A 13,511-nucleotide genomic window follows, 5' to 3' on the forward strand; every position below is an offset into this window, starting at 1 on the left:
GGCTGAGCCACCGAGCCTGGCTTGTTTCTTTTTTTAATTAAAGTTTTATTGAGATCACTGCACATTCACATCAAGCTGGAAGAACACTGTAGAGATTCCTTGCACACTTTGCCCAGTTTTTCCCACGGTGACATTTTGGGAAACTGTCACATCACAGCCAGAATATTGACGTTGGTACGATCCACCTATTCTCGTCATGTTTCCCCAGTTTTGCCTCTCCTGGGGCGTGCAAGTGTGTACTTAGTTCTGTGCAATTTTGTCGCCTGGGCAGGCTCACGTGGCCACCAGCACAGTCGAGATACTGAACAGCGCCATCGCCTCCAGGATCCCTCCCACTGTCCTTTTTGCTCCATTTTAGCCCCCTTTTTTTTTTTTTTTTTTTTTTTTTTGAGTTGGAGTCTCACTCTGTCGCCCAGACTGGAGTGCAGTGGCCGCTCCCGGCCACCACAGCCTCGACCTGCTGGGCTCCGGTGATCCTTCCGCCTCAGCCTTCCGAGTAGCTGGAATTACAGACATGCGCTACCACGCCCGGCTGATTTTTTGATTTATTGTAGAGATGAGGTCTCGCTGCCCAGGCAAGTCTCGAACCCGCGGGCTCAAGCAATCCACTCACCTCAACCTCCCAAAGCCGCGGGATTACAGGCTGAGCCACCGAGCCCGGCTCATTGTAACCCTTTTTAAGTGTACAGTTTAGTGGTTCTCGTCTTTCCAAAGTCTCCTCTTCTCTGAGTCACAGAGTTATTTCTGGAGAGATGCCCACGGGGGACTCCAGGTGCCTGGGGACCGAGGTGTCCCCACAGGGAGCCCAGGGCAGCGCCGGAGAAAGCAAGACTCAAGGTGGGGTGTGGGAAAGATCTATTTCCTTCCAAAACTGGGGAAAAGGTCATGAGGCTCAGGGAATGAAAACAGAGGGTGACAGACTTCCACTCACCCAGGATCTGGAGAAGCTACTCACTAGGACTGTGGAGACAAGGAATTGTGCCACCCCGTCACCAGGGCCTTGAAGAACGCGTCAGATTTCAACAGATGGGGCTGAGGGCAGGCGGGTGAGCCCCTTCGAAGCAGTTTTCTGAACACTCTCCGGATGTGACAATCCCTTCTGTACCATAACTCCACATCTTACACCGAGTGGAAATGCTCCCAGCCCCCAGTCCCGACCGCCCCCTTCTCCCCCCGCCTCCTCAGCACCTCTGCAGCCCCAAACCAGGCCCTGCCAGAACCCCCAGGACTCGGGCTCTTTGGAGCTGGGGCTGAGATTTCTGGTGATGGCCACCAGGAAAGGCTGTTTGTTGCAAACTCAACGCCCTTTCTGATGCCACGTGGCTACCCTCAGGGACCGTGAGGCTGTGGTGACGGGGAGGGCTCTGTATTTCTTAAAAGGGAAAGGTGCTATTGTTCTGCCAGCTCTTCAGATTTTTTTTTCTTTTTTCAAGAGAGGTCAGAAATCCTAATTTTTTAAATGTGAAATGTCCCAATTTTTAAACACCAGGGAGCCCTGCAGGGATCTGTAGATCAGTTCCAACCGGTGGTTACAGCTTGGAGTTACTGCTGCGGACACAGCTGTCCCTCTTAGACCCAAAGGGAGTGACCAGAGAAATGGTCAGCTCCAGGCCCTCCGAGGCTCCCTCCTGAGGTGCGCTCAGCCAGGCTTCTGTAGGCCTGCAACTGCTGTCACCCCACCGCATCCCGACCTGATACTCGGATGCCAGCACAGCCCCGGGGCCCAGCACTGACCTGACGTTCTCACTGGGCGCCTTTCCGTATCTCTTGAGGGCCGAGCACTCGGGCTTGTGGTCCAGCCACGCATCCTTCTGGCAGGTGCGGTCGCAGTAATGGGCGAACTTGCACTGGCCACAGCGAAGCAGCTTCTCCTGCCTCTTGAAGCAGGTGTGGCACACAAAGTTAACGAGGCTGGAAAAGAGGAGGAGGACACATGACTGAGGGGCACCGTGGAAAGGGCAGCTGAAATGAGCTAAATCGGTGAATAAAATCAAATTGCTAGCAAAATAATAATTTATTAACCAGCTTACTCCATTTTGTTTAAAACTTCCATCTTAGTTACCTGCCTGACCTAAGAATCAATGCCTATGTGTGATGACAGTAACGTTCCCATGACCACAGACCCCCAACTTTGTCCCCTTTGGGCAGGTTATGTTGACCATTGCCTGCTGACCATTCCAGAACTCCTTCGCCATAACTTCCGTGTGACTGTATGCTTTGTTAACTGAAATCAAGTGTTACACTTTGGCATTTTCATAGTTTGTTCTTATATTCTGTTAGTGACCTAAGCAAGGTCACTAAGTTGCTATGTAGCCAATACTGCAAATTGTACCTATAAAATTTTGTCACAAACGGCACCAATTTGTCAAGTTTTCCGGCATTTGCCTACTCTTGACCCGCGTGTTAATAAAGGACTCGAATTAATTAAACTCAGTTTATATAGCCAGGCTCGGTGGCTCAGCCTGTAATCCCGCGCCTTTGGGAGGCTGAGGTGAGTGGATTGCCTGAGCCCGCGGGTTCGAGACTCGCCTGGGCAACTTGGCAAGACCTCATCTCTACAATAAATCAAAATTAGCTGGGCGTGGTAGCACGCGCTTGTAATTTCAGATACTTGGAAGGCTGAGGCGGAAGGATTGCTGGAGCCCAGCAGGTCGAGGCTGCGATGGCCGGGAGCGGCCACTGCACTCCAGCCTGGGTGACACAGTGAGACTCCAGCTCAAAAAAATAAATAAATTTAAAAAAATAAACTCAATTTATAGGCCTGACTTCTTCTCGCTTACTCGGTCATAACACAGCGACCTAGCCAGTGGGGGACGTGGCTTCTGGTATCTACTCAGTGGGACAGACCTTGTCTTTCTAAATATCAGATCTCTACTCTTCCAAATGGGCACCAGGGCGCAGTGTCTCAGACCTGTAATGCCAGCCTTTTGGGAGGCTGAAGTTGGAGGACTGCTTGAGCCCAGGACTTCCAAGACCAGTCTAGGCAACCTACCGAGACCTCATCTCTACAAACACTGAAAAAAGTTAGCTGGGTGTGGTAGTGTGCACCTGTAGCCCCAGCTACTCAGGAGGCTGAGATGGAAGGATCACCTGAGCCAGGAGTTCAAGCTGTGATGAGTCATAATCATGCCACTGCACTGTAGCCTGGGTGTGCCACAGCACTTCAGCCCAACTCAAAAAAAAAAGGAGGAACTTTGATTTCCAAAGGTTCCTTTCCAGCCATAACCTTTCCAGCTTGGCTGAGCAGATATCTGTAAGTGAACCCGATGTGAGAGACACTATTCCCCTCTGCAGATAAGCCCTTCAATATGACAAGAGCGAATTCGTGTCAGGTGCGGGGAATACCACAAATTACCAGAGAAACATTGAAACTTGCAGTCACCGTGAGGCGTGGTGAGCACTAGGATAGAAAGCACAGGATAATCCTGGGACACATCGAAGAAGACACTTGATGAATGCAGTGAGTCTTCCAGGCAAGGGAATGAACCCAAATTCCTTTGGGTCTCCTCGCCAAAAGTCACAGATCATTGGCACCGTGTCATGAGAAGGGACATTTTGTGTAACAAGTCTTTCTCATTGTTGAAATGTAGTGTCCCCTTCCCTAAAGATAACAAACCATAATAATCCACAATGTAATGGGGTAAGAAGCCTGACAACATTGTACCAAAATGGAGATCTGTGCACTATGCCGTAAGTCACAGATCTATGCTTTGCAGCAGTAAGAACTGTAAGGTTACTGATGTCACCAACGTCGTTGAGTGTATACTCCCAGCTCAGAGAGAGGGAGGAAGGGATGAGGAACAATACATATCCATTCGACGGGTAAGGACGAGAGACACAGAAAGACCGGGCTTCCCTCCGTGTGCTGCCAACCTCCCTGGGTCCCTACTAGAGACCCCTGTATCCTCGTCTTGAACCCATCATTCAAACAAGAAAGGGCATGGGTTGCATAGGAAATGATTCCGAGGCAACCCCCAGGGTGAAATCTGATATGGCACACAGTGTCTCTGACCCCAAACGGGCGGGGAAGAGAAATCCCAGCCACTGACGCAAAGAAATGCTGAAAACAAGTTGGGTGGTGTGCAGGGAAGCGCTGAGCTCCTTGGGAGGAGGAGACAGATATGTGGGCTAGATTGGGGTCAACAGTCAACAGGGGTCTCAAGAGTATAACAAAACAGGGGATTTTGAAATTACAGAATTCTAGAGCCCAGAGGAAGAAACTCCTAGAGGACATCTAGGCAACGAAAATTCCTTGTGTCCATCCCTGACCATGAATCTTCTAAAAAAGAGTTCACTGTTTCCAAGAACAATCAGTTCATTGCTGGCCGGTCCTGACTGTTGCCATCTTCCTCCTTGTGTTAAGCTTGAATCTGCCTCCCCAGAAAACATACTCCCAGACCCTAATGTGGCTCTCTGGATCTTTGCCTGATGGAATAAGCCTGGTCAGGTCAAAGCTTCGAGACTTTGAGGACCACTGCCTTGCTTCCCGTTCACTTTCCTTCTCCAAGTTAGAAACTCTCAGATCCTTGAACAATGCCTTGTGCAAATGGCTTCTGGGATGCTCGCGCTGTTCTGGTTGCCTCTCCTATGCCTATAGCAGATCTGTGCAGCCAGAGGAAGATGGGTGTGGCTGGGAAATCCAGCAATCTGGTGGCCAGGGCTGGGTCAGGCTCAAGGACTGGACCAAAGGCCAGGCCCAGCGGTCCTAGTGCAGCACCCAGAAGGGGACAGACAGGTGCAGAGCCAGCTGAGAGCACTGCATGGGCTGCTACAGGGACTCCTTCCTGGGCTTCCTAAAGGCAGGGCAGTTTTCAGCCTAAATACACTGCTCCATCCCCATCTGCTATGAGGTGCATTGCCAGTAATTTAGGAAACTTTTTTGTTGGTTTATTTTTGCCTGTGTGTTTGGCTTTCATTTTTTCTTTTTTTTTTTTGTTTCTTTTTTTTTTTTCAAGTCCCACTCTGTCACCCAGGGTGGAATGCAATGGCACTATCAAGACTCACTGCAGCCTCGACCTCCTGGGCTCAAGTGATCCTCCAGCCTCAGTCTCCCAAACAGCTGGGACTACAGGCGCATGCCACCATGCCTGGCTAATTTTTTTTTTTTTTTTTTAGTAATGAGGTCTCCACTCTGTTGCCCAGGCTGGTCTTGAACTCCTGGGCTCAAGCAATACTCTGGAGTCAGTCTCCCAAAGTGCTGGGATTATAGGCGTGAGCCACTGCACCCGGTTTAGTAGTTTGATAATAATCATAAAGTACTGAAGGGTGTGAACGGTCGGTGCCTATTTACAGGTTAGAGCAGGTTCAAGGTTATGCTCATGGTAACATTTTCCTTACTCTCATACTTGCCTTTCCGTCATGTTCCTAGTGAGAAAGGAGGAGGAGAATTATACAGGCATGCTCAGAGTTACACAGAAGCCACAGCCCATCATCACTGGGGCACAGAGGGTGTGCCCTGTCTAAGAAGGTCATTGTCATGAGCGCCCCAGCAGAATACCTTCTCAGGCAGGACACGTGGCTTCATGTGGAGCCCTGACCATTTAGGGATATCTCCAAACCCCTGGAGATAAAGCGCTATAAATTTCTTGCATCTGTCAAGATTGTGTTCTCTGAAAAAATACAAAGTTCATTAGCAGAGAATGGACTGCTGAAAAACTCAAGGAAATTGGATCCCAAGAAATTTCCAAATGCTGTCTCCTGGCCCATCAAAAGTGCTGCAAGCAAGTCAGAGTTTCCATCTGTCCATAGGACATTTTATTTTGTAAACAGCTTTATGGGGGTATAAATGGCATACTGTGAAGTGCACATGTTCATTTATTTATTTGCATGTCTGTTTGTTTGTTTGAGTTGGAGTCTTACTCTGTTACCCAGCTGGAGGGCAGTGAAACGATCACAATGATCACAGCTCACGGCAGCCTGGACCTCCTGGGCTCAGGCAGTCCTTCCACCTCAGCAACCTGAGTAGCTGAGGCTACAGGTGCATGCCACCATGCCCAGCTAATTTTATTTTTTATCTTGTTGTAGATGCAAGGTCTTGCTATGTTGCCCAGGCTCATGCAATTCTCCCACCTTGGCCTCCCAAAGTGCTAGGATTGCAGGCGTGAGCCACTACACCCAGTCAATACAAAAAAACTTACAAATTGAAAAGGAACACTTTGATAGGTTCTGACATAGACATCTACCCACAAAAACCATCACCACAATCAAGACAGTGAATGTATCCTTCACCCTCAAAAGTTCCCTCACGACACTGAATTGTTTAACTTGGAGTCTTCACCTTTATTCCTATCAGTGTAGCATTCCAAACATCAAGGTCATTTTAGATTTTTATTTGTCACCTTTTTTTTTTTGAGTTGGAGTCTCACTCTGTCGCCCAGACTGGAGTGCAGTGGCACGCTCATGGCCACTGCAGCCTCGACTGCTGTGCTCAGGCAATCCTTCCGCCTCAGCCTTCCAAGTAGCTGGAATTACTGGCAAGCGCCACCATGCCCAGTTAATTTTTTTTTTCTTTTGGAATTTTTATTATAGAGAAGAGGTCTCGCCAAGTTTCCCAGGCTGGTCTCGAACCAGCAGGCTTAGGCAATCCTCTCACCTTGGCCTCCCAAAGTACTGGGATTATAGGCATGAGTCACAGCGCCCAGGCTTTTTGTCATCTTTTATATTGGTATGCTAAGTTCTGAGTCATCAGCAAATTTGAGAGTATGTCTTGGGTTGGGAAAGAGGAAGGAGAAACAGATCCCAACTCTGGGGTATCAGGACCCAAACCAGGAAAAAAAAAAACCTAAGGCGGGAAAGGGAGGAGAGCCAGGAAGCAGTCTGGAGAGGGAGCGCTTGGAAGAAGGAACAAATGCTGGCTGTCCCTTGTAACCTGTCCTTGTAACTCCATGTCTGTCTCTTCCAGGGGCACCCGTCAGTGAATGACCCCACACTTGGGCTGCTCTAACATTTTACACCCACATTGGTATTTTTAGAATATTTTAGTAAAATATCCTCATCGTTTGCTTCATATGCATATGTCCACATTTTCGCTTCTCATGTAGACTCTGAAATTTGTGCCTCCCAAACAAAGCTTTGCACTTCACATTTCTCACTTTGTTTCACAGTCCTAAATTTTAAATACAAATCCTAGGCGATCACCCAGAATAACAGAAGTTCGGTGTCTTCTTCTTTACAATCACTGCTCATTTCCGACCTACTTAAAATGTGGGATACAGCCAGGTGCAGTGGCTCAAACCTGTCATCCGAGAACTTTGGGTGGCTGAGGCAAGAGAATTGTCTGAGCTCAGGGGTTCGAGGCCAGCCTGGGCACCTTGGTGAGATCTTGTCTCTACAATAAATCAAAAAATTAGCCAGGCATGGTGGCGCATGCCTGTGATTCCGACTACTTGGAAGGCTGAGGTGGAAGGATCGCCGGAGCCCAGCAGGTTGAGGCTGCGGTGGCCGGAGGCAGCCACTGCACTCCAGTCTGGGCAACAGAGTGAGACTCCAACTCAAAAAAATTTTTAAAATAATAAATAAATAAATAAATAAATAAATAAATAATATGTGGGCTACCTAGTATTACAGGGGTTGGAGACAGGGACTGTGGTAGTGCAAGCTCAGGTGATTCTGAACCTTAAGAACCTACTCTCAAGACTAAGGCGTGTAGCTGAGTGCATGTGTGTCAAGGGCTGACTACATAACAGCAGGTTCTCAGAATCAAGCTCTAGGCAGAATACAGCGTGTATTAAAGGATAAGTAGCCGGGCTCGGTGGCTCAGCCTGTAATCCCGCACCTTTGGGAGACTGAGGTGAGTGGATTGCCTGAGCCCGCGGGTTCGAGACCCGCCTGGGCAGCGAGACCTCATCTCTACAATAAATCAAAAAATCAGTCGGGTGTGGTGGCGCACGCCTGTAATTCCGGCTACTTGGAAGGCTGAGGCGGAAGGATCGCCGGAGCCCAGCAGGTCGAGGCTGCGGTGGCCGGGAGCGGCCACTGCACTCCAGTCTGGGTGTCAGAGTGAGGCTCTAACTCAATAAATAAGTAAATAAATAGATAAATAAATAAAATAAAGGATAAGTAATTTAAAAAATTTTTATTCATTTATTCATCTTTGAAATAAAATATCTATTTTCAGAACATAAGCAGATTGTATCCATAGAGTCAAACTCAACTTAACAAACTGAATAAAGGATCAATGACCTGCTGGCACTATTGAATCTTGTTTTTCAAACATGTAGTGTCATTCTTTTTTCAGTTGCCAAAAAAAAATTGTATAGCTGGGCTCGCTGGCTCAGCCTGTCATCCCAGCATTTTGGGAGGCCAAGGCGAGTAGATTGCCTGAGCACACGGGTTCGAGACCAGCCCGGGCAACTTGGCAAGACCTTGACTCTACAATAAATCAAAAAAAAATTAGCTGGGCGTGGTAGCACGCACCTGTATTTCCAGTTACTTGGAAGGTTGAGGATCGCCTGAGCCCAGCGAGTTGAGGCTGCGGTGGCTGAGTGTGCCACTGCCCTCCAACCTGGGTGACAGAATGAGATTCCAAATTTTAAAAAAATTGTAACAAAGAATAAGTAACTTTAAAACGTTCTACGAGCAGGGCCCGGTGGCTCAGCCTGTAATCACGCGCCTTTGGGAGGCTGAGGTGAGTGGATTGCCTGAGCCCGCGGGTTCGAGACCCGCCTGGGCAGGCGAGACCTCATCTCTACAATAAATAAAAAAACTAGTCGGGCATGGTAGCGCACGCCTGTAATTCTGGCTACTCAGAAGGCTGAGGCGGAAGGATGGCCGGAGCCCAGCCGGTCGAGGCTGCAGTGGCCGGGAGCGGCCACTGCACTCCAGTCTGGGAGACAGAGTGAGACTCCAACTCAAAAAAAAAAAAATGTTTTACGGCCGGGCTCGGTGGCTCAGCCTGTAATCCCTGCACTTTGGGAGGCCGAGGTGAGTGGATTGCCTGAGCCCGCGGGTTCGAGACCTGCCTGGGCAACTTGACGAGACCTCATCTCTACAATAAATCAAAAATTAGCCGGGTGTGGTAGCGCGCGCCTGTAGTTCCAGTTACTTGGAAGGCTGAGGCGGAAAGATCACCGGAGCCCAGCAGGTTGAGACTGCAGTGGCCAGGAGTGACCACTGCACTCCAGTCTGACAGAGTGAGACTCCAACTCAAAAAAAGTAAATAAATAAAGTTCTAATATGAAGCTTGCCCAACAGCAATTTCAGGGGGAGGAGGGCTTTTATCCCTGACATTGTTTAGAATTGCTAGTACACAGTGATAGGAAAAAGCAGATTGGGTCAGGCACAATGGCTCACACCTGTAACCCCAACATTTTGGGAGCCCGAGGCCAGAGGATTGCTTGAGCCCAGGAGTTCAAGACCAGACTGGGCAACACAGCAAGACCCTGTCTCTACAAAAAATTAAAAAAAAAAAAAGCCAGACATGGTGGAGCATGCCTATACCCCGAGCCACTTGGGAGACTGAGGCAGAAGGATCGCCTAAACCCAGGAGGTTGATGCTGTGGTGAGCCATGATCATGCTACCACTTTCTAGCCTGAGCAACAGAGTGAGACCCTGACTCAAAAAAAGAAAAAAAAATTGACTTTTACTAAAAATGGACTTTTTTGCTTTTAAATTCTGTGCAGCAAAAGATCCCTATTGCCTGCACTGGAGGGAGGTCCCTTTCACGCCCCGTCCTGGTCCACACTGCCCGTAAGGTTATTACAATAAGTCTTCCTAGACTGACTCCGAGGGATAGGACGCGTCTGACTGGCACTTGTCTCCAAGGTCCCATGAATTGACTTCACACTCTTCTAACAGGCCTGAATATAGAATATTTTCCATGAGCTGCTGCTGTAATATGTCCCTGAGAATAAGTTCCATTGGGAAGTGCCTCATGTCTTCAAAGTCACTATAACTCACTTTGACCAGGAGGAGCCTGGAGGCAGTCAGGGAGACTCTGACTTGGCCATCACACCTTTGAGGAAGCTCAGGAGGGTCTAGCAACTGACTACATATAAGCATTTGTCAGGCTTTGGATCAATTCAATTCTCGTTTTAATAATATCTTACCATCATATCATCTCATGAGATTCTCGGCTGCCACTTTGCTATAATCAACTTTTAATGACTTTTCATAAAAAGAAAATGTAGCCAGGCATAGTGGTTCACGCCTGTAATCCCAGCACTTTGAAAGGTCGAGGCAGGCGGTTTGCTTGAACCCAGGAGTTCGAGACCAGCCTGGGCAACATAGCAAGACCTCCACACTAAACAGAAATCAAAAAATTAGCCAGACCTGGTGGCGTGCGCCTGTAGTCCGAGCTATTCCAGAGTGTACGGTGGGAGGATCACCTGAGCCCAGGAAGTCAAGGCTGCAGTGAGTGACTGTACTACAGCCTGGGTGACAAAGTAGGACCCTGACTCGAAGAAGAAGGAGAGGAAGAGGAGGAGGAGGACGAAGGAAGGAAGAAAATGTGATCAATGATTTTTCTCTCCTTGTGAGTTCTAAATGTGAACCACCAAATCATTTCTCCAGGCTCACAAATCTGTTTTACATTCATTCTAGAATTTTACTAGGGCCTGGAGCCAAGTTTTGTTTTGCTGTTGTTGTTTTTTTTTCTTTTTCTTTTCTTTTTTTTTCTTTTTTTGAGTTAGAGTCTCACTCTGTCACCCAGACTGGAGTGCAGTGGCTGCTCCTGGCCACCGCAGCCTCGACCTGCTGGGCTCCGGTGGTACTTCTGCCTCAGCCTTCCAAGTAGCCGCCCGGCTAATTTTTTAATTTTTTTATTGTAGAGATGAGGTCTTATTGTAGAGATGAGGTCTTACCAAGCTGCCCAGGCGGGTCACGAACTGTTTTTTTTTCTTCTAGAGTCAAGTTTTAAAAGCTGGTGAAGCCCAGGAAGCATTGTGAGTCATTTAAATCCAGGTCTCCTTGGGAGGAGACTGGCTGCTGTCTCCAACCCCTCACCTGCGGTTGAGTCTCCATCATGAGGCTAGAGCTGGGGAGAAAGAGAATGCAGGGCAGGGCTTCATGACTTTGCGTGCACCGCCATCTCCAGAGATCGTTTTAAAACCGGGTTCTAATTCAGCACGTCTGGGTGGGGTTGGGATTCTGCATTTCTTTTTATTTTCTTTTCTTTTTTGTTGAGTTGGAGTCTTACTCCATCGCCCAGGCTGGAGCGCAGTGGCATGCTCACAGATCACCTGCTGGGCTCAGGTGATCCTTCTGCCTTCCAGATAGCTGGAACCACAGACGTGCACTGCCACACCCAGCTAATTTTTAGATTTATTGTAGAGATGAGGTCTCGCCAAGTTACCTGGGTGGATCTCGAACCCATGGGCTCAGACAATCCACTCACCTCGGCCTCCCAAAGTGCTGTGATTACAGGCTGAGCCACTGAGCCAGGCTGATGAATATATTAAAATAGAACATACTTTTTTTTTTTTTTGAGTTGGAGTCTCACTCCATCACCCAAGCTGGAGTGCAGTGGCGTGCACATGGCCACCCCAGCCTTGACCTGTTGGGCTCTGGCGATCCTTCTGCCTCAGCCTTCCAAGGAGCCAGAACCACAGGCACGTGCTACCATGCCTGGTTAATTATTTGATTTATTGTAGAGATGAGGTCTTGCCAAGTTGGCCCGGGCTGGTCTTGAACCCGCGGGCTCAGACAATCCACTCGCCTCCGCCTTCCAAAGTGCTGGGATGACAGGCTGAGTCACCGAGCCCGGCTGGGATTCTGCATGTCTAATAATGCTCCCTGGTGATACAGATGCCTCAACTGAGTAGCAAGAATGCAGAGATGAGAGAAAACCCAAATCTTGTTCCTCTTGCTGGGACCCAATTGGAAACATCAGGCAGATGCCAGTGGGAGAAGTCAAAGGAAAAACCCTGTCCTTCGGGTCCCATCTTTTCTCACTGGTGATGGAATGAGTGTTATCGGAAGTCAGTTCTAGAGCTGATCAAAGCTTCGTTCTGCTCCTGATGCCAGTATCCACTGGCTGTGTGACCCTGACTGGGCAGGTCCCCCAACCTCTGAGCCTTTGTTTCCTTGATCAAAAATGGAAATAGCAACATCTAGGTTTTGATACCTTTTAGACTAATGACCATGACTTTTGAATTAAACATTTTTTTTTTTTTTAAAAGACTCAAGCGCCGGGCTCAGTGGCTCACCCTGTAATCCCATGCCTTGGGAGGCTGAGGTGAGTGAATTGCCTGAGCCCGTGGGTTCGAGACCCGCCTGGGCAACTTGGTGAGACCTCATCTCTACAATAAAAAAAAAAAAAAAAAAAAAGACTCAAGAAAGCAGAAAATGACAGAGATTTTGAAACCCCACAGCTCTCGGGGTGAGTCTGAGGGTCAGAGTCATGTATGTGGATTAGCCAGCACAGAGTCCACACTGGGTGAGAGTTCAGGGGACATCAGCCCAGTCTGCCATCCCGGCTGTCACATGAGGAGGCGAACGATCACGGAGCTATTCTGTCCCACGGCACCTGCTCATTCCTCGGGCAGCTGCAGAGAGGAGGACTACCCAGCTGCAAAATCCCCTCTGTGGGGTCGGGTGACAGGGCACCTCCCAACACAAACACCCACCACCATCCGCCTCATTTCTGCCGGTGCAGAAGTGTGTCTGCAAGACACAACGTCCTAAGACCACTCTTTGGGAAAAGGAGCGCTTGTCCCAGCCAGGCCTAGCTGGTGGCCTTCAGCAAGTCTCATCTCTCCTCAGTCTCACATTTCTATTCACCCAAAAAACACTAACTCCCACTGAACAGGCACTTGGCCTTTTTTTTTTTTTTTTTTTGAGTTGGAGTCTCACTCTGTCACCCAGGCTGGAGTGCAGTGACATGCTTACAGCCACCACAGCCTCAACCTGCTGGGCTCAGGAGATCCTTCTGCCTCAGCCTTCCAAGTAGCTGGAACTACAGGCACACGCCACCATGTCTGGCTAATTTTTTTGATTTTTATTGTAGAGACGAGGTCTTACCAAGTTTCCCAGGCTGGTCTCAAACCCATGGGCTCAGGCAGTCCTCTCACCTCAGCCTCCCAAAGTGCTGGGATTGCGGGTATGAGCCACCACGCCCGGCTTCACTTGGCCATTTGCAAAGAGATGTGTTTGAGGATTCTCTGTCTTCAAATCTTCACAACCCTCTAGGGTGCTGGTGATCATCCCAGGGCTATAATTCTCACACAGGATGCTGCTCTCAGTGCAGAGGGTGGAGGCAGCCCCAAAGCCCACCTGCCCTGCCTGCAGCCCTGCTGGGCTCTGTCGTCTGTCAGAGTCAAGAGGGCCAGAAGGGTCGCGGCTGCTCGGCTCCTTCTATGGAAATAGTCCGTTATTAGGCAGATAAACGCGGAGACAAGGCATCTGCATAACAGGCAAGCCCTGGAAAACGCAGCCAGAGAGGCGTGGACCAACGTCCTGTCTTTCCCGGCTGCCTAGAAACTCTCAGCCTGGGAAGTCCTCCCCTCAAAAACTGGGAGGAGGTATCTTTTTTTTTTTGAGTTGGAGTCTCACTCTGTCGCCCAGACTGGAGTGC

At 49.0% G+C, this 13,511-nt stretch overlaps 1 protein-coding gene across 2 annotated transcripts in view; it reads right to left on the reverse strand.

Moving 5' to 3' along the window:
• Positions 1–13,511, reverse strand: part of SMYD1 (SET and MYND domain containing 1) — a 48,280-nt gene that overhangs the window by 21,692 nt on the left and 13,077 nt on the right. For both annotated transcript variants that reach the window (XM_021719424.1, XM_008071732.1), the window contains exon 2: positions 1,735–1,911. In XM_021719424.1, coding sequence (XP_021575099.1) covers positions 1,735–1,911 — 177 coding nt within the window. The remainder of the gene's footprint in view (positions 1–1,734; positions 1,912–13,511) is intronic.

This window comes from Carlito syrichta, unplaced genomic scaffold (genome assembly GCF_000164805.1).
Source record: "Carlito syrichta isolate Samal-C Ts95f unplaced genomic scaffold, Tarsius_syrichta-2.0.1 Scaffold314697, whole genome shotgun sequence".
Lineage (NCBI taxonomy): Eukaryota > Metazoa > Chordata > Mammalia > Primates > Tarsiidae > Carlito > Carlito syrichta.